The following is a 27,880-nucleotide window of genomic DNA, read 5'->3' on the forward strand; positions in this document are numbered from 1 at the left end:
ATTTGAAAAGTACTTGGTTCTTGATGGATTTTGTGAGATTTTTTTCCTCAGATCTTAAATATAACTTTATTTCTATATGGCACAAATACGTGGTTGCCTTTTTTTCCAGCAACATTTTCAAACACCAATAATATGGCAGATGTTTAATAGTAAATTACCACAACAAGAGTTGTAACTATGCAGTTACTGTATATATACATGGCAACTATGTATTTATCTTCTTCTTAACTTTTGGCAACAGATCCCTCTCTGATATCCAGGGTTTTGTTCCTTGATGAGACCAGGATTTCAATCAGATCATTCAAACAGGAGCAGGTATGCAAGACTTTATAATCTTTAGAGTTCTTAAATTATTAATGAACAAAATAGCATTCAGTTTTTGTTAAAGGCATTCTCTAAATCCATTGATCTGTACAGAATCTGATCCATTTCAGATGTCTTTATTAAAGTATTTTCTATGCCTTATGTTTTATTTAAAAGTCATAATGGCTCACAACAAATTATTTTATCATTTTTGTTTTTCACCAAACATTTTAGGAGCTAAATTTAAATGGAGAAAGACAGTAGTAACTAATAAGTTTCCTTTTCATGTTAAAAACCTATTTTTAGCTATTTACCCCTGATATTTACCTATGTTAGCATCTATTCAGCATAAAACGTAAGAAAAGACAGGACTATTTCACGTGACTATCAAAAGCAAAAGCTTTAGTTACACCAAGCACTTTCCAACCTCCTTTAACTGCTGTTCATTTTCAGTTTGCTTGTGTAGTTTCCAGGATGAAGTAGTAAGTATGGCCTTTGCTGTGCACTTAAAAATGAAGAGCCAAGGAACAGTGGCACTGTGGTTCAAAAGCTAGAGAATATACATGGTGTCAAGTCTCTGCATCTGCACTAATGTTTAGCCAAAAGACCTTCACAAATCTCTCCTCTCTAAAGAGGAGAGAATTCCACATTAGAATATGGATTAATTAATTCTAGGTTCTAGCAGATTTTTTACATTCCAATTTAACAGTTCTCATGTTCTCTGCTCACATTCACAAAGGAAGGAAGTGAAAAAAAAAAGAAAATTCTTGCAAATGAGGGAGAAGCAGTAAAATCAACGAACTAAAAGCAAGGAAAAATTGTGCGCTTTCTTGATCAGAAGCCAGCACAACTGGGAAGAGCTACAGATTCTAAGGCACACAGCACTTTGCATGGGTTATGCATCAATCACAAAGGAAGATAGGTTAGACAGATAGAACTGGGGTTATTTCTAAAAGTAAAAATGTATTAGGTTTCAAAGACACCTTCCCCAACACTGCAGATGTAGGCAGGTATCACTAAAAAGCTGCTTTTCATTAAAGCAGCCCTGAACAGTGAGAACATGTTTTAAAAATAGTTCAAACATAATTAATGTTCTTTTTCTATTTGTAACTGAATAAAACAGTTTAATCTTGGAAAAAAGACTAGAAGATAAATGCCTTAGTTCTGAGCCAAGAAAGAAAGACATCAAGAAAAAGACATTTATTAGGAATAAATTTGGTACATTTATAAAAGAACTCTTATTATAAAGATCCAAAATACATTTTAGCTTTATCTGTAACACTACACTCTTTACTTACCCATATTTTTCAGCTGAACCATTGACTATATCATCTGCCCATGAACTTGCACCATTGTACCACCTTTACAATGCAGTCAAAATAAAAGAAGTGTTATTAAAAAATTATGTATTACTATTAGCACTCTAATTCATGTGACATGACCACTTCTCAACAAAATAGAAAGATTTCCAAATGTTTTCAAATAATTTTGTACATTTCATATTTTCTTTCAGGTATGAAGAAAACCAACTTTTTCAAAACCAAACATCAAGAAAATTATAGGGCTTTTTTCCTTATATAAATTTTATATTTTATCTCTAGTCTTTTCAGCAGTTAAGCCATAAACTTCAGTTACATAAAGACTAATTGATCTCTTATCTTTGCTTACATAAATGTCTTCATGTTTTCAATGGCCGTTGAACTTGTGGAATAATAAAAAACTAATTATGGTGACAAAATATTAACAAAAGTAACATAATATCCATTAAGAGTTTAAAATATTGCTTTTAACTTCAAATACATGACCTTTCCAGTTGTGATCTTTTTTTTTCCTTATGATAGGTTAGATGGTTTCTCACAGGTATGTAACAAGCAGAAGAAAATTTGTTTCAATGATCAAACAATGAAAACTAATTAAATTTTTTAGTGGTATTGTTCTTCCAAGTACTGAATATGGGCTGCCCAAGTATCTGCAGCAGCACTTCAGCACATCAGTTGAAGAAAACATAAAACACATCTAGAAGTATTTTATCTTAAGAAAAAAATCGAGAAAAGAAATAATGCGACAAAAAGTTGCTTTAAGAAATCAGGAGATAAACTGCTTATGTGCCACTACTCCAGTACATTAAAAATAAATAGTAGATAAAAATCATCCACCATTTGGCTAAGGAGTTTCAACTAAATCTCTGGAGTTTTATACTTTCAGGATCTCACTAGGGTAAAGCCAGGGAATTCCTATGTATTCAATGATTTCCACATGACAGCGAGTGAGAATATAGGGATTATCAGAAAATATCGAGACACCACTATATCATCAATTTGCTTGTCTGCCTTTTCTCCAAACTTCTCACACTGCAGAATCTGAGCATTTGCAGTATGTTTACAAACTTAATAACCCCACATCTCCTGCATATTATGTTGAGGGAAGACCATATGGGGTGCAATATATGTGAATGTCAATTAGCTGCCCTTGTTTATTCTACATCCAATTGGATGGTATGGGGAGCAGCTTTTTTTTTTTTCATGGTTTATAGCCAGATCAATGGCTGGATGAAAGTCATTTCAGTTAAATCTACTTGAGTTTTAGATTAGATTTAGACTTAATGCCATATAAATCAGAATAATGCTGAAGTATGACAGGTATATTTTTATACTCTCCCTGATAATCCATATTCTCAAAAGCAAAGCCAGTCTCTCCAGCTAGCCAGTATTTTAAAAGAGTTTTTGATAAAACTACTTCATACCAGACACCATAAATACATAAATATGGGTTTAAAATTGCAGTGCACTTTATTTTTTCATAAATATGACTGTATTTATTTATACCAATCAAATAAAAACAAAATTTCTCACTATTTGTTAGGAAAAGATCCTTGCTTTACCTGTTCCCATAACATAGACAAAAATCAGGCATTTAAAGAGGGAGAGGAACATTGATTTGCTCTTTTCTTCAGATTTCCTTCTCTTTTGGCCTAGCTCTTTAAACATGAATGGCTGTTATCAAATAACGATTTCCAGAGACACTCCAAAACTTTTCAGATAACTTGTCAGATTTTAGTGATATTATGCTCATTGTGACACATTATACACATAACAAAATTTAGGAAGAACAACAATACTTTGGTTCCTAGCATGGTAAACACTCAAAACCAATTTGAAAGCATTTGGGTAGTCCTTTTTTAAGTCAGTGTGGGCAGTACCGTGCTAAAAACTGAGTACCATCTTAGGGTACCCAGGTTACTGAAAGAATGAAATTGCCCTAGCATCACTTCTAGTGACAGAAAAGGTTAGCCATTAGAATTATGGTGCAGTTAAGTTTAGAAAAAACCTTCAGTTGTACCTAAGCTCCTCTGTACTATTCAGTTTTCCTCCCACATCTAACGAATAAAAAATTTTTCAAGCTAAGAATTATGCTTTAAAAAATCCAAAGTCAAATTAATGGAGGGCTAAAAAGAAAATGAGGTACTTAAAACTATGGAGATTAGTTGTTCTGTATTTAGAGAAATATGGCATAAAGTGCACTGTAAATTTAAATATCATTAGTCTAGGTCAATTAGAATTTTAGACTACACTTCATAAAAATTTATTACTCAACTCTATCTATTTTTACTATATAAATTAAAATACCTTTCAGGAGTATAGGCTGTGTCATCATAATATGAATTAGGCACTCTTCTCTCCTGCCTAGTCCTCCTGAATGTGGAATAAATAGCACAGATATTTCAGACATTTTAGAGCGTGCTTTTTTCATTATGTATTCCCTTACTGTATTATTAAGATGTGATGAAGATGGAGCTCATTTATCTTCAATTCAGCTACATACTCTGAACATATATTTTCATATATATATATATATATATATGAAATTTAAAATCCTGCTTTCAAATTCGATTCAGAAATAATTAACAACTTACTGAGAACAATTGATCAATGCACACATATTTCATGGAAGTAAAAAGTTACATTGACAGAAAACTGGTACTTGAACAACAGAGAATGTTCAACAAAAGTAGGATTTTGATGTTAGAAAATATCTGCCAGGTAAAACAAAAGCCAGGAAAGAAAATGGAAGCAAAATCTAATTTCCTTAAGTGAAACAACAGAAATTCTGACTGAAAGAAACCTCACATCCTGCAGAAAGCATACACAAATCAGCTTTTATTGACCTACAAATGCTAAACTCAAAGGCTAAGCGTCAAAAATAAATTGCACAGTGTGGTGTTCTTGCTGATAAAGCTGAGCTCTTAGGTAGGGAAGTTGAGAAAGAATTTCATACAGTGAGGTTTTCAACAGAATTTTATTTGGAATTAACTGCTAATATATTTTTAAACACAAGAAAAAAGTCAAGAATAAGAACCTGGAGAACATTACTTTGTTTTTGAGATCAATGGTGTGTCAGACAATTTAAAATGTTACTGTCCAATCATGAATTAGCCCATATAACTCTGCAGGATTCTGAACTGGGGGATATAAATAAGTGTGAGTACAGCTCAGCACATCCATCCATGATGCCTTGTGCACCTGCAGTGTGAGTAGCTGCAGCAGGGTGAATTGATCCCTGCTGGTGCTACCGTGCTGACTGGAACTCTGAACAGCCAAGGGACCTGGGGTGTGGCACAGAGCAGCAGGATGCTCCTGGGAAGACCCCAGCTCCTAAGGGCTCTGAAGTCACTGAGCATGAACAGGTGCTTACTGCCTTTCTTAGGCATATGTTGGAGTAATTATCTTGTCTATGCTGCTGTTCCTTTTGAGAGGGAAAGAGCTGGACTTCTTCAAAAGGGGGGAGCTATCAGAAAAAAAAAATAACCTAAGAATGACCTCAGAAATTAAGGTTTTTGATAATGTAAATGTGTCCTAGAACCAATGAACTGAAGTCTGTCATGTCAGATAAACAGTGACTGACACAAACATCAGCAGAGAAAAGACGAAAGAGAACGAAGTAGTCACTCTGTGGGGAAAAAAAAAGGAAAAAATGCTAGAAGAGACCACAAGAGTTAATGGAGGGGCTGTGAATGACTACAAGACAAGCAATAAAAGGAGCCATGAATAAAAAAGGCAATTTTGACTAATATGTTTATATCATTTATTTGCCTGCAGGACACAGACGCTGATGGATTCAGAGTGACATGAGATAAAAAATCTCTCTGTCCCAGATGAGAGACTCTTTCCTGAATGCTGAACTGTACAGAGCAATATTTGCTATTTTGGTGAATAGTGGAAACTGGAAAGTTGCTTCATATGCATGATAAAGTGAAAGTAAAAGACAGGAAGAAATGTGGTTGCTTGATATCAGCAAGACATTGATTAAGAAGACGGAACAAAGAAGACAGGAAAAACACCTTGGCCTACAAAATAATGTATTTTAGAGTAACCACTGAACTGGGAAAACTGTAAAGATAAAAGAGGAAATACTGTTTAAAAGTAATTATTCATATAATTACAATGAAATTGTGGAATAGAAAATTACTTAGTGTTTTTTAATGTCTAAGGAGAAACTGGATAATGATTATGCTATAAATTGTTCTTAAATTGCTGTTAGAGTACAGGAAGACAAAAAAGATGAAAAATCCAGGAACTACAATTGTGGCTTTGAGGTATTGAGAAGAGTTCATATCTGGTAGGATGACTCAAGTAACCTGAACACTAATGTTACCCTCAGGCAACCTAGATTCCAGAGGATAGAATCCAGGATCAGTTCCTAGGCCCAAGGAATCTCGAGATACTGTTCTAACAGTGAACTAGAAATATTCCACTTCATGTCAGATTTTCATTTCTGATCCAGGCAGAATTAGCTTTAATAACTTTCTGTTCCATAAAGCCCTGGGAAAGATTTTCCCACTCCTTAAATCCTAGCTTTTTCATCTTTATGAAGTACTGTAAATTTTGTTCTTTATTTTCATTGACTTTATTTTTGAGAGAATAATTTCAGAATCAAAGATAGAAATTTACAGTCAAGAACCTCAAAGTAAACTAATTTGAGAATAGCTCCAACTTTCACTATTATCTGAACAGTCACAGACATAACCAGTAATCTGAAATAGGTTTAGAGAAACTAGTGCAAATCAGAGTATATTTCTGAGGCAAAAAAAAAGTGTATAAAAATTCATTCTTGAAATAGCATTCAGATGAACACACTTCATCATGCATTTTAAGAAAACAAACAAAAAATCCCTCTCCTTATTGAAGTTTTTACATGTGGACAGAAATATTATACATTTCCTTTATACTAGGTTTCATGTAAAACAGAGTCATTGCAAAACAAATGCTTGACTGAGTTCTAAATGTTAAAATGTTTAATATACCATGGCTTTGGAGAATTTTAAAAAAGAAATATTTCTTTCAAAGTACTTTTCAAATCCTTTTTTGTTTCTGCATGCAAAAGTAATTTCACATTCACTTAAAAATATGGTGACATATAATCTGAATACAGAGCAGGAATTAATGAACTTCTCAGACTCATATCCAGAGGGCAGCCATGAAGTTAATATATTAAGAGTTCTTTACTTGCTTTGGAAATTTTTTACATTGCCTCTCTTTTAAAGCAACACCTCTATCAACCATTGCATCTGATCTGAAGTCTCCACTTCCTTTTTACTGGCTCACAGTTTTCAGTTTGATATTCTTATTTCCATTTACACGCAGCTATGTAAACATTTTTGGTTTGCAACATCTTTGAAAATATCTTAATTACGGTACTTGAGCAGCATAACTTAAAAGCCACTGTATTTCAAGTGGCAAGTTATTTCAGAGAAATTGCTATGGGCTCATATTCTCTCTCCATATATTTCATGTGTAAATTGGAACTATGATGTTCTGCAATCACACACAGGTATTGTGAGTGTGTACAAGTATTCCTAAATCACAGAATATGCATTATACAAATATAAACAACATAAGCTTACATAAGCATACATTTTTACTTTTCACTCTCTTTTCCAGTTAAGCAAAGTATAAGACTTCAGCAGACACTCTTTCTGTGTACTTTAAAGTAGATAGGCTTTTCCTTGTTATTTCAAAGAGAATAATAAATACTACAAGTGCTCTGGAAAATTCCAACAAAAATAAGGGTTATAAAAGACAGAGATATATAATATCCATATAATCTATTTAAAGCTGGCTTCTGCAAAGCTGTTTGGTACCTCTTGGGATTTACCCATGGCCCCAAGTAGTCAGTTCTAAGATGCATACATACTCATCGAGTACTATAAAAACATATTGATTGCATGTATTTATCTCTTAAAACACAGATCACATTCCCAGTTTGTAAATCAAACATGGCAGTGTCAGTGTGGCAGAGCTAATGGCACACTCCACATCAGTTATACCTCTCAAGATCATAGTAAGCACCCTCAGAATAGGTACGGCACATCGTACGGGAGCGGAGCAATCTGATTGCATCTTCACAAAACAGAGGATACATTGTGTGATCCTGGCTGCCAAAACAGAATGGGTGAACACAATGAAAAGCAACAAAAAGATGAAACGAGGACAAAACAACACGACAAGCAAGCAATGTCAGCAACAGAACAAAACAGTGGAACAGAACATGACCGGAACTTTGGTGAACTTTGCAAAACTAGTTTTAGAAATTTAAGTATATTGGCTCACAGCTACAAGAGCTACTAGAGTGCGAAAGGTACCACTCTCCAGCTTTATCATAACCTTTAGCACAGCCACTCATATATGATTTTATGCATACTAAAATCACGGTATTAGCAGGTATTAGTGTTTGCTGGTTTAAATTATTTTCTTTATGTATTCTCTAAAAGACATCAGGGTGATGTAAATAAAGCATTATCTTTGAAGACCATCAATTATAGCCTATTGGAAGTGATAAAATATTCAAGTGAAGCACAGGAAGAATTACCCAGTGTTTGTGTGCACACTATATTAACAAATCTAAGGATGATATTAACTCAACTTCTAAGTTTTCTACCACTATACACAGACAAATAAAACCAGAAGGGGACATGTAGGTACACAGAAGTACATGCATTACCCACACATAGTCACACAGAGGAAAACATATACCTGACATCCCTGTAATGGTGATCTGAGGACTGGGTGTACCGGGAACGAGGTAAAGTAACATAATGACTGAGGTGATGGCAGAAAGAAAAATACAGATATGAGACAATAAGATGGAGAAGGAATGATATACAACACAAAACAGAAAACATTATAATCATAACATTATGGTTAAAGAACACTGGACTTATTAACAAAATAATATGATATATGGTTCTAAACATAAAATTATCTAGATGATTCACACATTTATTCTGAGAAGCCAGTTTATGGAGATTATGGATCACGGAGATAGCTAAAATTTGGGATTTTCTACTGTAAAATGAAAGCTACTCAAGAAGTTGGATTGCTTATTTCCTTTTTTGAAGGCAGTCATAACTGTAGTATGAATAATATCTTTGAAAGGGATTTACCTAATCTGTCTGAAAGGCTGCCACCATTTTGAAATCTGTCCCCACATAGCTCCAGAGCTTTCACATTTTTAAGTTCTCCTAATACTGATCATATTGTGATAAATGGTGAACTTAGATCAAAATGTTTCATTATTTAAATAAATAATTAAGAGATGTAACATCAGTATCAGAATATGCCAAAAAACCCAAATGCAATTCAAATAATAAAACTAAGTTATTTACATTTTGTATTATGAAACAATGTCAAAATTTATAACTTTTAAATATATTGGTTACTCTACATATCTCCAATTAGCAAAAATAGAAGAAAGTAATTTTACTTTTACTACAAATATAAGCACGCAGTACAGGGAAAAGGGTTTGGAAAAGGGACAGGTTTACCAATAACAAGGAGTTAGTGACTACAGTTTCCATGAAGCTGGGATATTTCAAAGGGAAGTCTAATCACAACTGTCCACATTGGAAGTGTAAACTGACTTCACAAGAAACATGGAAAACCTCACTCTTCATTTTTATTTCTCATATCTTAATTTGCTTATGATTACTGTTTTCCCAGTAATCAAACACACTGTTACCAGTAGGCATATTATATACGCTTATTATATTTGCCTCTTTTGCATGAGGATAAAATGCAGCATCATCCACATGAAAATATTCCTTATATTAGGTCAATTATATATAGTATGAGATGTCTTTGTGTTCACTTCTTGCCAAATAAATGCAAAGGAGTTTCCAGTATAAACAACTAACTTTAATCCCTGATTATGCAATTTAAACTTCGCAGCTTGTTACAAGAATGAGGAGCTGTAGACAATTCAACAGGGCCCAATTTAACATGGTATAGTTAAAATTTGAAGAAGAACTAATAATTATTAAAATAGTCACAGAGTTTACACTGCAAGCTGTGAAAAACTATGGATGTTTCTAAAGTAATATAACGATCTAAGTATCAAAAGCAGTCTACCCATAACTGCCTGTCAGTCAGCATGTTGTCAAGAAACATTAAAAAAATTCACCATGATCTTAAAATATTCTTTGGAATATATGCACACCCACAGGAAGAACAATCAAATAAAAATCTAGGAGTCTACCCCCCAGGAGCTAAATGTAGGATGATGGCAAACAACTGCACACCAGGTTATTCTCTCCACTACATGGATACATTGCCAGGCTATGTCCACATCAATATGGCTTTAAATTATGCAGGTGCAACCCTGGAATTAACATCTCAAAACTCTTGCTCTACTATTAATAAGCAATGAAGGGTTTCCAGCTGGTAGATGACATTTTAATTTTAACAATTCACTTTATCTTTCCAGCGAACTGCTGACAAGTTTTCCTGGTAGTTTTTGAAAAATATATGACATAAATAAATGCAATATATTTAACCATTATTTAAAGAACAAAATCTTAAACAAAACTAGGACTTTAGGCAGAGCATGTGCAGCAGAACATGAGTGTGCACAGAAATGCGCATGCTATTTCAATAGATTACTTACTGCCCATAAGGAACACCTCAGACTGTTCACTTCTCTGATTTGGACAGGAATGAGACACCATCAGTTCATGTTCTGCTTAGGATTTCAGTCCTAACAACTTTTCATATCTCCACCAAACTATGTTGATTGTCCAATTTCTGGTATTGAGTTTTGTTGTAATACTTCTAGAAACTCAGAACCTCAGCATCCTTACCATGTTCTGGGAATTTTTCTTGGGAATTTCTGGTAGAAATTTCAACCTTTTCCCTTTTTTTTTTATTTTTCATTCTGTTCAGAATTTCAGAATCAGTATGATAGCATTTAGATGGCATTTAGATACAACCACTTATGCAATTTGATATGCAATAACTTGCAACAAGTTTAAAATAAGCTTCTTCATCACCCAGAACTTTGTCTATCTATATATAGGAGTGGGGTTAGCTTGAGCTTATACTTGACCTGACCCTCTGGAATTACTGTCTATTCATACTTTCCCTTTTTTTCTCAGAGCCCATGTTAACCATGCTATGTAACTTGACAGAGTCAGAGCATCACTACCAAAGATCATTAAACAAAACCCTTGAACAAATACAATAAGCCCACTAAACTACATTGTAAAGTGTGACTTCTACTCATTTTTTGGACACTTTCAGAAATGGTGACTCACCCATTTCCCTGGAGAGTGTGTTCTAATGCATAGACTGTCCTCTCTTTCAGTGAAAAAACATTTCTTAATATCCAACATGCAGAGCAAAATGCTTCAATGCCATTTTTCTTCTGAGCATCCAGCCAATACCATACTAGTTGATTTTTACCATTAAACATAGCATCATACATTTTTATCATTTTATATATTTAGGTTCAGATAAATTCCTTTTGCTTTTATAAATATGTTAGCAACACCAAAAATGCCCTTGACTTATTCTCAATGTCAAAAACTGAAACATACACCATATTTATTTGGCTAATCCCCAGTACAAACTGCTTAACATTATGAAGTAAATGTATTATAATGTAGTAAAAACATTAAGCTTTGCATTGCCTAAGTGCAAAAGAGCTCCAGTAATGTTCCAGATCTCCATCTCAACTAAATATATCATTTGAGCTGTTAATAAAAATCATTACCTTATATGCACATATACATGGGAATGCTCAGAAGGCAACAGAGACTATGACAAAAGAACTCCAGGATACCTTTTATTCTTTTTTTTTTTTTTTTTTGCAACATTGATTTAGATTTCTAGCCTCTTATTACACATTCTTTACTTCCTACATTATATTAGTTCATGGTACTAGTACGTAAAATGATGGCATGGCAAAATGAGCCTAACCCACATCCTAACAGACTTATGAAACATTACCTATTTTGTCACAGATAGAATAGACAGAAAATTTGCAGCAACAATTCATTTTACTTAAAATAATGAAGTTATTCTAATAAGGCAGTGTGGACGTCCATCCGGAAATCCTTCAGTTTTTGCCTCACAATTGTCATGAGAAAAGGACCACCGAAGGGTTAAAAACTGTTGAGCCAGTTGGGAAAGAAAGTCTCATGGGTATTTAGTGTGTTTACAGATGGTGTCTGCAGAACATGCCATGCTGTACTCGAAGGGGGCATGCTGCCCTTTTCTGAACAATGGAACTGGACTTTCTTCCAAACTTCAGGCCTGGCTGGACTGAGCTCTGGGGTGGCTCCCCCCCCTCCAAGAGAAGACCCCTCTTGCCTGTCTTCAACCACCGTGACGGACCAACAGAGATGCGAATCCCCTCATCAAAGAACAAAGAATCCCTCTGGCACCTTATTGGCACCCCCATGGCATCCCCCTGGCAACCTCCTTCCAGAGACTGGGACTGTACCCCCTCCCAACTCAGGGAAGGGGGAGAACCTGCCCAGAGTAAACGTACCTGTGAGCATTCGGCCATGAAAACAATGGAATAATCTATTCCTTTCCCCTCCATGGAAACCTAATTTCGGCCACCCTTCCCCCAACCAAGAACAGTATATCTGGGGTTCGGTTCGACTGCCTCTCCGAGAATCTCCCCAAGACGTGTACCAGCGAGCATCGGCTGCGGGACCCCGAAGGCATCACGTCTTGGTAGCTATACCCCATTCCCTAACTTTCTTTCCTCCCCTTTTTCCCTTGTCCTACCCTTCTCTTCCCTGGATCCTCTAACCTAACGCATATTTAGCTGTGGTTACCATCAATAAATTGCATCTTGTTGATTTGTTACTGCAAAACTCCTGTGCCTATGTTGGTTATTTTTTCACCCAAAAATCATTCGTCACCCGTTCATTTTGGGCGGACCTTCACAGGCAGCATTATAGGTTTTGCAATGTGATTATTATTATAACACCCACACAACCATCTCCCCTTCCACACTATATCAGGTGAAAAGTGATTTCCACTGTTCTGACAAGAAGATTCCAGGTACATAGGTAAACAAGATAGCTTTCCCTTTTTTAAAACTGAACAGAAAATTACTTAAAAATTTTCTGGTATTTCTCACCTATTTGTCCATTTTCTTACAAAATTCAGTGAACCATTAGGGTAAGAAATCAGTGATTCAGCAACTGATTAGATTGCCAGATTGGAAGTACTTAGTATCCAGGATCAGGCTTAGAAAACCAGAAGAGTCTCAGAAGCATGCTTGAAAACACTCACACACAGAGTACCTCACTTGAGCCTCATGGAATACCTTTCTGTTCTTCCTATGCAGCAAGGGGAGTTTAACCTGCTCTCTATTACTTGGGATATTGTATTTAATAGTGAAAAAGAGGCATTTAGGAGATAATTTATTCCATTCAATTTTCACACTCTGTGACCAGGTCCTAAAATTTGACTGACATTCCACCTTCACCAGTACAGTGGGCAGTAGAGGCCCAAATGTTTTTGTGGAAAGGGTAAAGTGCTGTGCGTTATTACAACCTTGTACTTATTGGAATATCCTTAAATAATTCTGAATGCAAATCAAGCCTTTGTGTTCCTTTCTGTTAAAGCCTGCATGAATGAAACTCAGTTGATACAAGAAATTTCTCTCATCCTATCACAGTTTACCTATTCTCATATTCAACTCTTTCCAATGTATTATCTAATTGCAATTAAAGCAATATATTGTATCATTTGCAATAGTATTATCCCCTATTTTCAGTAACACTTCTTTACATTTTTTCAATTGAAATAACAAATTAAATGTAGGGAAATTATAAAATTCTTTAAATTGTTAAAAAATAAATACTATTTTTTACTGGTATGAACTCGTCTTTAACCAAATACTCCCCAATTTCTCAAGTTACAATTTTCTGAAAAAGTAGCAATGTGATAAAATAGAAATTAGCTTAATCAGACTGCAGAGCAAGAAACAGGTGGCTCCTGGGGTCAACCAGTTGGAAATTTAGGGGGAAAAGAGCCACTGAAAGTGGTAGAAAAGAGAAAACTGCTGTATGAAACTTAGGGAAAGTACTATGGTAAGGAAGGAAGTGCAAATTTGTGCTTGGGGTCACATTGACTGTGAGGTTGAGCACAAAATTTTTCAAGGGAAAAGGAGCCAGGAATAATAAAGTGATGTGGATTCAGAGAAATGGCACAGCTCAATGAGGAGCTTACTCATTTCAACAATGGAAAGCAACTACTAAAACTAGTTACTTTTTCCAGGGTCCACTTATACCATTCTAAAAGATTATATTCTCATCTGAATAAAGCAACACTTAATATTCTCTGTGGTAGAACGTTTTCCATGCTGCTTCCCAAACACCTGGCAAATCACATCAACAAACTATGTGAACAAAATGTGAAGTCAAGCTGTTAACTCTTAGAAAATGTCAAATGCCATTCAAGAAGAAAGCACTGGTTATGTAATTTCCCCTGCTACATTTCATTGAATACATTAATAGAATAGTTTTATTTAATAATTGGTTTTTTAAAAGAAAAAAACAGATTTTCTTTACTTATAAACATCAACAATTTTTCCACCAATAATGGTATGGATGCTTTTTGCTACACCGATTCTATAGAAATTTCTGCTAATCTCCTGGAGTAGATGAAATCCTAGAAATGTTCCATCTGAATGTAACTGAAAATTTGAAGACCTTAGTTGTGAAACAATAGCAATTATCAGCAGGAAATTATCAGCTGACACACATTCAATCAAGATGACTTTAAATAAGAAAATCAGTATCACATTATCACAGTGCTCCCCATACTGCATTTTAAATCATTGCTCCAAAGGTGCAACACTGAATTCTTTTATCAGAACTGCATTGTTTTTAACACAGGCTTGGGTTTGGTTTTTTGGTGGTTTTTTTTTTTTTTTGGTTTTTTCTTTTTGTTTTGTTTTTTGGGGTTTTGTGTGTATGTGTGCATTTTATTCTGAGGAATATATCTATGACACTTGGTGGTGGGGTTTTTTTAAAAAATCTGACTCAAAGCTTCTTCTTTACCACCTTCCTACTCTGCCATCCCTGTTGGAGATAATCATCCTTCAGCATACTCATGGAGGTACCAGGTGGGTGGTGCAGATAATTGTGCAATTAAACAGTGATTTGAAAGGAGAAAAATAACTTAAAGACACACTGCAATTATTGAGATTCAAACTGGTGCAAACATTTTATACCATAGCTATAAGCAAATTTTCAGTAATGCATTTCTTTTACTTTACTGGGTATTTGAAGAAGCAAAGCAGTGACATTACAAATCCCCATATGAGTATGTTACCCACACAGTACACACAACTGGAGCCTGAAAAAATTGTCCCAAAATTTCCAAACAAAACATCAGGAACTCTTTATAATATCTTTGTATTTTAATTTGCATTTGAATGATTTTGCAGTAAAATTTAACTAAATAATAAATAAATGGCTACCTAGTTACCTATTATTCAGGTCTGTATTTAATAAAGACTGGGGGCAAAAAAAGAGTTCTTTTCAGTGTTTTAATATGGAAAAATGTATCAAAAAAACTTTACCTAGTTTGACCTAATCTGGCATCTATTTAATAACAGTATTAGATTAGGAGTCTGCTACCCATAGATGAAGCAACTGCACAGTTTAAGATGACATTTAGAGATGTAAAATTTATGTTGCTCTTGCACACCTTTAACTTTGTGTCAAATAATAGAAGAAGATCTTTACACTGTGTTTTAGCTAATATTTAACAGCTCATTGCAGTGAATTATTTTGATCCTCACTGGTTTGATTATAGTAAATGGAATTGTTTGGCATGTATTTCAACATTCACTTTATGTTAAAAAAATCCAAGTCACATGGCTTCAACAGAATAAAAAAACAAAACAAGTGTGTATTCAAATATGTGAATGAAATCTCCTCTCAGTAACAGGGTGTGATAGTCCTGCTAGTGCCAGCACATCCAGATAACATCTTTAAAGTGATTTTAAAATAATGGACAATATTTCTCTAAATAACCATGCTTATGACTAGCCAATTAGTTTAACAAAACAGGTAGCAACTTTTCTTCTTTCAAATGGTAAGTGTGCAATAGCTTTGATGAACAAATAGTAGTTGGATAATTTCCCTTTTCTCTTGTTTTCTTGGAAGTGCTTCTCAGAAAAAAAAACTTACTCCAGAAGCTTTCTCATACATTTCTCCTGCAGGACTACTTGAGTTAGGCATTCTCAGAATGCTCTACTTATGCTAAATTCCCCATAGAAACATTATTCTTCAGGGAGAAGCCATCTTGGACATCAAATACAGTTAAATCCATACTTGTTAAATAATATCTAAGTTTGTTGAATTTGTGGGCCTGAGTACAATTTTCCCACACTGTCTTGGTTAACAGCTGTTAATTGCTATTAACAGTTGTTAACTGTTGATATATCTTGCAGAAAAGAACACATAGATATAGTTAGGTGTTTTTGTTGTTGGTTGTTTTTTTCTTTCTGTAACTATGCTAATATTATCACATTTTTCCTCTAATTCACCTAATTATATTGATTGTTTAAATATAAAACTCTGAGGTCAAATCCAGCTGTTTCCAAAATTTTCTCAATAGTTTCTATAGTTTCAGTTTCTCAAGGGAGGTAAAATCAGTTTTAGAAAATTTATCAAAACATGTCAAACTGACATTTACAAGGTTATTCCATTACAGAAAATGTTCTTATGGAAATTGGGTCCATATTAGGCCATAAGCATTCATATTTCTTTACATTGCAAACCTTGGCTATTTTATAAGAGTGTGAGTACCCACAAAAATCTTCACATTTTGATAACAATTAACTAGTAGATCTATATTAAATATACAGGTAAAAATTTGACATGGTTTCTCAATTTGAGTTAGCAGTATACACAGTGCAATTTCACACTTTTGTTAATATAGCAACAGATACAAATCTAAACTGTTAATTTACTGTTACAGTTTACAAAAATAATTATATTATATGGCCATATTTTACATAATTAAGGGTGTCTGAAATTAAAATTATCTCCAAATGTGTCTTTCAGAGTTTTTAAAATTTTTTTTTTTTCTATTCTAGCTATGCATTCAGTTTTGAAAGAATGTTTCATTGCCATTAGACTTAAGGTCAATAGACCTTTTTGTGTAGTTTCAACTAACTCCTCAGTGCAAAATACTTTAGAGAACATAATGCTGAATTATCTAGAAAAGGAAGGAAAGAATTTTCTTACTCATATTCTCAGTCACACTTTAACTTAGCACTGAGCATGTCTACAAGACTATTTCAAAATCCTCTTTTTGCAAGCAGCTTCAAAAGCTGTTTCATGGAAACAAGAAGCCATCAGAACTGTGGGAAGGAAATATGTGATTTGTTCTCAGAGCCAAGTGCGGATAACATGTAGACAGATTACAAACCTAGGCAAAAATGCAGTTTTTCAACTTCCCCCAACTGCCTGCCATTCTAGAAGTTTCCAAGAGCAATGCCATTAAAAGCTACTTTGGGGATACCATTGGGTTTTTATTATATAGCAGAGACAGTATCATAAATACTCGTTTAAAAAATTGAAATATAATAATTTGTCCATGCAAAAAATCACTGTCAAATTAAAAATGAATATAAAAAATATAATATTTGGAAATAGTCTTTTCCTGTTCAGAGATTGCATGTTGCAATAGAGGCATAGCTAGTCAATAATTTGCTTGCACAGGCAACCACTCACCATGTGAGAAGAGGGGACGTTACAGACAATATATGCAGTACACAGACAATGTATAAAACTGTGTTCAGAGACTCAGAGCACCCTCTCAAGCAAATACCTATTAATCTAGAACGGTCATGAAAACTCAATAATCTCGTCCCCAACAACCTTCTGACATTGTTTTTCTGATGTGTTCTAAAAAACCCAGTTATTTTTCTCTAAATCAAGTCAGTCCAGGAGGGATTATTTGACTGAAGGGATGGAAAAACATTGTGGTACTGAAATTCAAGCAGCCTTTCACAGCTACGTATTTATCTGGGAGGCAGCAAATGAACTTGCACAGTGAGCAAAGGCAGAACATTCCATAAGGCATACACAGGCTGCAGGGATGTGTTTAGATTCTGTTTCAAGGATGACTGGTCTAAAAATCAACATAACATTGCATCCCAAAAGGATTCTGTAATCATCTTTTAAAGAAACAGCACAGAATCTTCAAGTTATTGCCTTCTGTATGAAAATCATATTCTAATGAATCAAGTGAATAGATTTTTTCCATAATTTAAACAGAAATATTAATTAGTTTAATGCAAAAAAGAGGTTGACTTATGATCTACCCTACTTGTGGTGAATATACTTCCTATTCTAGATGATAAACATTTCACTGTTTTTTCATTAGCTTTTTTTTGCCCATTTGACCTTTCTATTCACCAAAATAAATTACAAATCACTTTGAATAGATTTTGGTTTTAATTCCTTTTGATACTTTTTGGTAACATATCTTTGGGAAAAATTAATTAATATTTTAATCTTATGAAATTAAGATATTATAATATTTTGAAAAATATTGTCTTGCATCCCATACTATCATTGATGATCACATTACTTAGGAAATACGGTCTCTTAAGGAGTATTTATCTTTTCTGTTAAATATTGCTAACAAAAAGCCACCAATTTCTCAAATTCTTTGTATTACTGTAAGAAACCCCAAAGATGTGTTTTGATGTCACTTGAAGAATAACCTGTGATAGCTATCTGTAAAAGCATTAACTTCAAATGCAATTCCTATATTCCTCAAGATTACAAAACATATCTGTATTACTCCTTGGTATATGCAATTATGAAATAAGACAAAAGCTAGCATTATGCCTCTCATTATAAAGGGCAGGAATTTCAAATTGGTGCAAAACAGCTGAAATATTTTTAAAATTGAAGATAATAAATGCTTCCTGTTTTGATTTTCTACCTGAAGACAATGAGGCAGAAAATACCAATAATTTTTTTAATGTAACAAAGTCATTGCCACAATTAATTCAGCTAAATTAACTACATTGTTCAATTATTGCTGCAATTCTTTTTTAGATCATTAAAATTCATAGAGGTTGCTGAAGCTCTGCTTACTGTTTGGGAAGTTCCATTAGGCAAAACATTATTCATAGTCAGATGTGCTTCTAAACACAAAGACTCTGATTTCATACATGCTCTCCTAATAATTTTTTCCTTTTCTTTTTTACCAAGTGTCTCAGAAGGTTGAGCAAAGACAAAAACAGAACACAGTACTAGACTATACTTTTGTTACATATGTTACATATGAACTGCACTGTATCCAAAGGGAGCATTACATTTATACTGAGCTGAAATGATCTACTTTTATGCCTCTTTATGCAGCAGCAAAAACAATCAAGTCTACCAAATTTTTTTTAAAAATATTTGGTACTTAAAGAATTCACTATATAACACACAAAACAAAAATATTTTATATGAAAAAGGACAACTAAACTATTCAAATTTTATATTACACATTTTCTCATAGATTTTTTTAATTCCCTCCTGGCAAACATACACTCACTGGACAGTTTTGTCAGCCTTATGTGCACTGATATTTTGTAATGTATGTCATGCGACCAGTGGATAAAGGAGAAATGCTAATCTCTGGGATTAGGTGTGTAATTTATTTTAGCAAGCTACCATAGTGAAGTTACTCACATTGATGCCTGTAGGCTGCAGCTGTTCCTAATTGCAGCCAGGTACTTACCTCTCTCTGTCTGGGGAGTAGTGGTCGTCCACGGCTCGGTGTCTGTCCATGCGGTTCAGGGTGTTGTAGTGCGCAGGGGTGGATCGAGTCCCTCGCAGTCCCTGATCCACATTCCGACTGAGGATAAAACACATCAGATCCTGAGTTTTTAGTGTGCCTGCATGAGATCCTCTCACTGCTTTGTACAAACAATTATCAGCAATCATGCTGGTAACAAGATATGTTAGCTGAACAGACTTTTCTATACATCTAAAGGAAAATAATTTTAAATCTTAAAGTAAAAAAAAAAGTCTCATTTAGAAAATGGCACCAAGTCCATGATAGGGATAGAGTTCTGGGTTTTGTTCCAATGTGTTTCTTCTGGAAATATAAGGAAAGCTTTTTCATTTCCTTCATTAAAAATGTTAATCTTGCACAACATTTCATTAGTCTTTCCAGACTTCAAGCAAAAACTCATTTCTGATGGAAACATACACTGTAAATCATTTTTCATGAGTTCTTGATTTTGGCTTTACTATAAAGATGTAAACTGTAGTAGGACACAATGGGGACTTGTGGCTGCTACAGTAGAGTGCAGCCTGATGAAAACATGGTCATCTGAATTTAAAAATAGGACTGTATGTGGTACCCACGTAGAGGCTTAGTGCAGGCTTGGGTAAAGATCACCCGTACTAATTGAGACCAAAGCTTTGCCAATCGATTGTTTTGCTCTGTTTATCCATCAATACCTACTCACACACTTTACTTTTTGTGCTCTGTAGAACAAATCCACAAGAATAGGAAAATAGGAGACAATGGTTAATTGTAATAATTATTGGATAATAAAAACATAATTGTTTTGTATCGAATTCAAAATAATGAATTGGATGCTTCCCTCCACACAAGTTCAAGACCAATAAATTCTTCTGTCTCCTGCCCTTTATTACAATCTGCTCTAGTGTGAGTCTCAATTTCCTTTATTGTTTTGGTTTTGTGTGGCTCAGTTCCCTTTTCCTTTCTTGTCACTTTGTCTGCCCTTTTGGTACCTGTCATATTTACCCTTTGTCATTTACCACTTTCTGACTAATGTTAACTTGTACATGTATCCTTCACTGCTGCTGCCATGACATTATTTATTTCTGCATATAAGTGCTATACAGATGTTGCATTACACATAAATTTTTGCCTTCAGCTCTACCTCATTTGTCATAAAGCATTTTCCGCTCTGGCATTCATGAATCCAAATACTGGGTTTACTCTGGCTAGTAAAGAGTAACAAGAGCAGCAACAAGATCTTGTCAGCTGCGATGAAGTGGGCCTTTGGAGGAGTTTATTAAAAAACTAAATAGAATTGAGGACTGCAAAGTGGTTTCTAAGAAATAACAGCAACTTCTGTGGCCCAAAACCTCCTACCTACAGAGATGTCAGCAGTGGGAAATCTCTGGGCATACAAAATGCTCACTGCAGTTTGGACCTCTATAGAGTAGCACATGTATAACAAATTCACCTGATCAGGGTGCAAAATGTGAAAATTCTTATAGATTTCCTGAGTAGAGCTGCATTTTCAGTAGAGCTAAATAAGATATTTCTGTAACCCATAGCTTATACTTCTCTTCTGCAAATCCTCAAACTCTCATAATGCAATTTTCTGAGCTCAACAAGTCCTCAAAGAATTTGTTTGGTATGTGGGCAGGGAAATACTACTCAAATAATGCATTTGATTCTGACATTGTAGGAAACAGCTGCCATAATTTCAAAACCATATTTAAAAATTTAGCTTTAGGAAAGTTAAAAAGCAAGAGATTTTCAACATGTAAAGAAATCCAAGACTACAAGAAAATGAAAAGTGGATTTTTCAATGGTGTTGAACAAGTGTTAATCACCAGCTTGGGTAAAAATTCTGCCAAAAATGCAGACAGTATGCATGTAGGCAGAAAAACATAAAAACACAAACACACACACAAAGAGATTTTGCTCATATTTATGTCTATATCCAAGACAAATAGTGTAGGCAATTACTTAAGCTGAAATCAGTAGATTAAAAATCAGAATAGGCCCCTTTATGTCTACCACTTATGTCTCATTTCAAGTCAGGCTGACTTGGTTTTAGATGGGTTTAGACTTCAAGTAGAAACACACAGTTTCTGCCTCTTAGCTGTATGAGATGATGGGGGATAATTTGAAAGCCTAGTATCTCGCTAATGCAAAAGGCTATCATAGAGGCTACATCCATTAGAGGAAATGGTAAGTAAAAACATAATTATTATGAAGCCAAGAAAATTTTAACTTAAAAAAAAAGCAAAGATAACAGAAGGGAAAGCAGAACAAAAGAGAATTAGGATTTCTGAAAGAAAGGGAGATGAACATGGACCTGCCAGAAAGTATTGGATAACAGATCTTCAGTATCAAAGGGGAATTGTGAACATTATGGGCAAAACAGAAAACTTCCACTTTCATTTCAACTGAATTACATCATCTGGAAACCTACCCATACACAGCAACAAAAGGGCTGGAAAACAGGTTTCATTCCCATTTACATCTATCTCTCTGCTTCCTTTCTCTTAAGAAAGCTTATCCTGCAGAGTACTAAATGAATTATTACATGTTATCCAAAAGTACCAGATTGTTGGAAGAAATTTCCTGGTCTAATTTTCTCAAGATAAATACTTATCAGAGATCTCCCAAGACCAGGAGTTCATACCTTTCACTATAAAATTGTATGTCTGTCAGTTTATTCTTGGTGATTTAGAAGTATGAAAGAAATAGTAGAAAGGAAGCTACTCTGGGCAGCAAGGGAGGCTCCCCAGAATCCTAATTCTACAGAAACAAAAGGGTTGAAAATATCCACTGTCATATGAATGCTAAGGTAATGTCAAACTATCACATACTATAAAACATGGCACCTGTAAATAGCTCTAGGAAATGAAAATGTGGAGATATTTTTATTTCCTTAGATTGGACTGTACTGAATTTTGATGAAAAACGAGATATAAATAGGCAGAAGTAAGATACAATTGTGAAATCATATAAGAATATTAAATAATATAATAAAAATAAACCATAAGTAACATAAAATTAAATATAAATTAGGCACATGACTATAATGTAAAAAAAAAATATTATTGGCTTTATATAATTATATAATTATATAGTTTTGTAAGATCTAACCAATTCATTTTCGAAATTCTGGAGATTATTTCCAGTATTGGTACAAGATGAATAACAGTTTAATTTATTTAGCTGCATAGTTTAACAAGAGTTTACCTTTGAGGGGGAGGGACACTGGGAGACCACGATCTAGTCCGTCCTATACTATCTCCACGGTGAGGGGACCCTGATCGAGAACAATGATTAGATGACATTACTTGCTCAGGCACTGACAGTGTTGAACTTTGAAGATCTCTCCCGTTATGTCGGTAATCTAAAAAGAAATGTAAATATTCAGTGAATCTGAAGTTGCACTTTCCCACTTCCTGCCGTATCTGTAGTAATGAGTTTCTCAGTAAAAGATAGGATTTGATCAAGAATGTTATAGTGTGTTCTTGGGTTTTATAATAAAATATACATATGTAAGTTGACTCCTGCTGTTATGCTTTTTTTAAGTACAATTACAGTTCCTATAGTTATACTTCAAAAGTATAGGAATTAATACCATGCACCAAACTGGGGACTTACCATTTATGGTTAATACAATGTATTAATAATAAAACAAATTAAACTGATTTTTTCTTAGAATAAAAAACCTAATTGTTGCATTTTTAATTAAAATTATATTTCAAATGTTGTGTAAAATGTTTTTCAAATAGAAATGTCCATAATTAAAAATTAATCCAAAATTTAGTTTAAAAATTTGGGATAGGAAGCCACTATGGAGTTAAATAGTGAGATTGAGTTCAAGAAAGATTTGTATTTCAGAAATATTTAAGGTAACAATGACTCAATGATATCAGATTTCACTCACAACTCTGAATTAAAAAACACAGTTTCTTCACAAATAGCTAGCACCCTGGACTAATCTTGAATAAGCCTAAGAGAAGGCATAAATGGTCTAAGCAAAAGCCTCCAAGTTACACTGGCCTAAAAGGCTACCACATGGACAGTTAACACAAGCTTTTAATAAAAATCTTTTTAAAAGCTGTGTGTGTTAAAAATTATGGTCTTCATGTAATTGAAAAAGTTGAATTCACTGTCCCATGGTGCAATACTCTCTGTGGAAAAAAAAAAAATACTACATATACAGCAATTTCAAGTAAGTTTCCCCAAATTTTGTGATGATGAAAGTAAAACATAATGATAGGAAATTGAAGATTTGCAATTGGTAACCTGATTATAACATTTAACAAGAATAGGTCTTCAGAGAGTTCCTGGTGGCTATGACAACTGATAGAACTGATTTCTTTGTTCCAAAGACAGTAACCAAAAAAAAGAATACTTAGAGAGATCCACCCGGCACTGGAAAAATTCTGGCTCATGCAACTGTTAAACTTTTCCCATGAGAATCTTCCAAGAGTAGAATAATCTTCTGCTCATGATTTTCTTATTTTTCTTCCTGGAAAATGTTCATTAGAACCTAAACAAAACCTTATTAATTCATTCCACTTTATGGTTCCAAGTATGTTCAATACTTTCACCTGAGTACTCATATTTACTATATGGCCTTACAACCAAGGATATATATAAACAATTCTAATTCGTAAACAACTTCTTCCTTCTATGTTTAGTATAAATGGCTTTGTATGTATCTGGCATGTGTACTAAAGGGGAAAAAAAAGCACATCACCCTTACATTCCACTAATATAATGATGCTGAGGATGACATAGTCTCTCCTCACTACATCACAGTCAAATCATGTTATGAGTACCTTCAGCTAAGAGTCAGTACTGCAATACCAACTTTTATCTTATATGCAAAGTAAATTTATTATTATAAGTACTGAAAAAATATATAGGGGCCAGTGGAACATAATTCTGAGATCATCAAAGGCAAGATGGGAAATTTTATGTGTGTTTGAAACGCTGTTATTCACTCACTAGTAAAATGTAGGAGATAATTTAATTTTTTGCAATTTGGAAATCAATACACTCTGCAATTCTGCAATTCTTTAAGTAAAAGGTAAAGTAACAGTAGTGAAGAGCCCACCCTGCAGCAGACTCCTGGCAGGACCTGTGGAGAGAGAAGCCCCCCCTGGAGCAGGTTTGCTGGCAGGACTTGTGACCCAGCCTGGAGCAGTGTGAGGGGCTGCGCCCGATGGAGGGATCACGCTGGAGCAGTTTGTGAAGAACTGCAGCCCATGGGATGAACTGACACTGGGGGGGTTCGTGGGGGACTGTCTCCCATGAGAGGAACCTCCCTCTGGAGCAGAGGGATAGAGTGAAGGGAGGAAGGAGCAGCAGAGACAACGTGTGATGAAGGAACTGCAACCCCCATTCCCATCTCCCTGTGAGCTGAGAGGGAGCAGGTCGGGAACCAGGGGTGAAGCTGAGACCAGAGAGAAGGAAAGGATAGTGGCAAAGCTTTGAAGTTTCAGGGGCTTATTTTCTCATTATGCTACTCTGATTTTATTTGCCACAAAATAATATCTCTGAGTTGTCTGTTTTGCCCACAACCAGAACAAGGAGTCATCTCTTCCTGGCCCTATCTCCACCCACAAGTCTTCTGCTGTATTTCCTCTCCCATTTCCAGCTCGTGAGGGCAGTGATGGAGCAGTTTTGGCAGCCACTTGGAACCTAGCCAGAGTCAATCCACCACACATAAATGAGCAGCAAGTTATTATAAACTTCTAGATATTGAAATAAAAAAACATTTACAGTACAAGAACAGAAAGAAATATTGTCTTATTATCCTAATAATGCATATCTATTGACAGAAAAGATAGACATAGTGTATCTAGATAGACTATCTCTATCTTTTCTGTCAATAGATCTCCTTGCATACACAAGTAGAATTTGTTGAATTTGGAGATGAAAAGCAATGTAGAGTAATAACATGAAGAAATAGGTAAATCCTTTGAAAAAATCAGTAGTTTATATAATATTTGGTATGTACAGACATCAAAGTATGAGGGGAATGAGCAATACTGTAAGATTTTCTAGGTGAATAAACATAATGAAGGGAAAAGTAATTCATTAACAAAACACAAACAAAAACCGCTTTTAAAATTCTAAAAAATGCTTAAAAAGTTTAAAAAATTCCTAGAAGTGAGAACAAGTAAATCAAAATTATTGAATTTATTACATATGCACACAGAAACAAATTAATTACTTTGGAACAAAAAGCCTCTTCCAGCTCTAATTTGTTATTGCAGTTGACCAAATGAGCAGTATTGTTGCAATAAATCAAAATATATAACTTTGTAATTAATTGTCAAGTCTAATCCTGATCAAATATGTGCTTTACATTAATTTTGAGGTAGTCATGCAGTGCTTTCTGGTAACTAACACTGGTACTGCTTCCTTATAACAATAACAAAGGCAGAAACAACCAGCATTCCTAGCAATTTTGCTAAATCTTGATAAACTTTTGCTACATTTTTTGAAGAAAACTAGAGGTGTTTAGCTGTGATCAAAAAAATAGATTAATGTTGTCTAATAATATTGTTACAAAAAAAAATTGACATTTATAATCCATTTACCTAAAACAAAAATAATTATATTTACAAACTCCTCTTTTTCCAACAGGCCACACATTGAAAAGCAACTGTTTAAGTAAGACAACCCACCAACATGGGTTAATGAGGTAATTTCAAAGTTATCCTGCAGTTTTGTAGAGTTAATGTAGCTCTGATTTAACTGCCTGTACTGTAGGTAATTTACCTTCCAATTTCAAAAACTATTGCACATCCTGAAAATAAGATTAGAGAAGTTAAGTAAAAAACATTTTCTTGTGAAAAGAAATTATAGACAGAAAAGACAGGTCATAAGGGCAGCTTGACCAATGAGTTGCTATTGAGCAAAGGAGATATTTATAGCAGTAGTAAAAATAGGATAAACATTATCCTGCTTGCAGCTATAAATATTGAGTCATTACCATAGAATCAAAGGCTCTGTAACTATGGCAAGCCTCTTAAATCAACATAGAGAGTACACAGAACCTGATAATCAGTGTAGACATAATCAGTGGTAAACAACTGTGAGCTGCAGACACCTAAAAGACAGACACATGACAAGGATAACTGCAATGCCACCACCTTCTTCTGTCATGGGAAGGTCTCTTTAAAAACTGATACACGTGAAAAGAGGGATTTTACAAAGCACACTAAATACAGCTTCTTCAGACCTGAAGTTTTAGTTTTATCTGATTTAAGAGAGACTATTAATATATTTGACTTAAAATATTAATCTACACAGTATGTACTGTGCTAATATTATGCTATGCAGGTTACATATTCAGTAAATACTGACAATTGAATTGTTATTAAATTATGAATCTTTCAGGTCCAAAATTGCAGAAAATCACAAACTTCTAAATATTAGGTTCATATCAACAGCCCTAAAATAGGCCTAAAAAGAATTAACTGAAGTATATTAATGTAAGATTTTAATTTAAATCTTGCTGCTTGATTTACTTGAAAGAAACTCTTAGCATGAAAATTGTTCTAGAAAGGCAGTACTAGAATGGCTGCTCATCATAGGCAATGTAATTGACTTGCTTCTGACACTGATGTTAAGTGGTGTTTTCTCCACTTTAACATCTGTATTTGATTGAAGCATCAAGCTTTCAGATATTTAACTTTTTAATACTCACAGTGGTTGGGCTTTGAACAAGCACTAATTAAAAACAATTATATAATCAAATTGCCAGAAATGCTTAACATACCAACATTTCACATATGGGCACTTTAGAGAGAGTTCAGTTCTTTCATACAAATGTGCTCGGCTTCTGGGATGATTTGCACATCTAAATGAAGATTTTAGATGTTCTCAAAAAACAATTGCTGACAGTCACTGATCAAATAAATTGAATTATTGATATTTGAATGCTTTATAAGTTGAAGATACATTATGGATTGCTTTGGGAAATTTTTCTGTATTAAATATTATTCTGAAAACATAGGAAGGATGAATGTACAGTGAAAGGAATCAGTAAACATTACAGAAGGAATAACTGGTTACTTGCTGCATAGCAACTCAGTTCCTCACAGGTATATTTAGCTCTCCAGCACTAACAGTATTTATGGGCCCATTACACTTAAGACAATTCTTTTCTTATGGAAAAGCATTCCCACACAGTCACTAGAGCTAGCTGAGTTTTCAGTGCTGTTCCTATACCCAGCATGACATGAAAAGCTTGGTGGGGGGGGGAAATACCTAAACCACCACAGGCACTAAAAAGATGTTTCTCCCCAGTTGAGCATTCATCCATGTATATTTGCATCTGTCCAGTAAGTCCCTCAAATTAGCCTCCTCTTCACACTGTTGATTGGAATTTATCAGTCTTTCTTGCTATATTTCCTTTTTAGAAGTGCTCTTCTAAATTTCCACAATTGCAACTCATCCCAACCAGTGATCTCCTTATGTGAGAAGTATCCACAAAGAGCATGTCT

At 34.4% G+C, this 27,880-nt stretch overlaps 1 protein-coding gene across 49 annotated transcripts in view; it reads right to left on the reverse strand.

The window, feature by feature from the left end:
- The window catches only part of RIMS2 (regulating synaptic membrane exocytosis 2), a 457,129-nt gene that overhangs the window by 139,613 nt on the left and 289,636 nt on the right, over positions 1 to 27,880 (reverse strand). For 47 of the 49 annotated variants that reach the window (XM_074553869.1, XM_074553702.1, XM_074553753.1 and 44 more), the window contains 2 exons: positions 22,602 to 22,758; positions 19,359 to 19,475 (listed from right to left, as the gene is read on the reverse strand). In XM_074553869.1, coding sequence (XP_074409970.1) covers positions 19,359 to 19,475; positions 22,602 to 22,758 — 274 coding nt within the window. The remainder of the gene's footprint in view (positions 1 to 19,358; positions 19,476 to 22,601; positions 22,759 to 27,880) is intronic. The other 2 variants (XM_074553797.1, XM_074553792.1) reach the window with 1 other exon arrangement.

This window comes from Zonotrichia albicollis, chromosome 1, assembly GCF_047830755.1.
Source record: "Zonotrichia albicollis isolate bZonAlb1 chromosome 1, bZonAlb1.hap1, whole genome shotgun sequence".
NCBI lineage: Eukaryota > Metazoa > Chordata > Aves > Passeriformes > Passerellidae > Zonotrichia > Zonotrichia albicollis.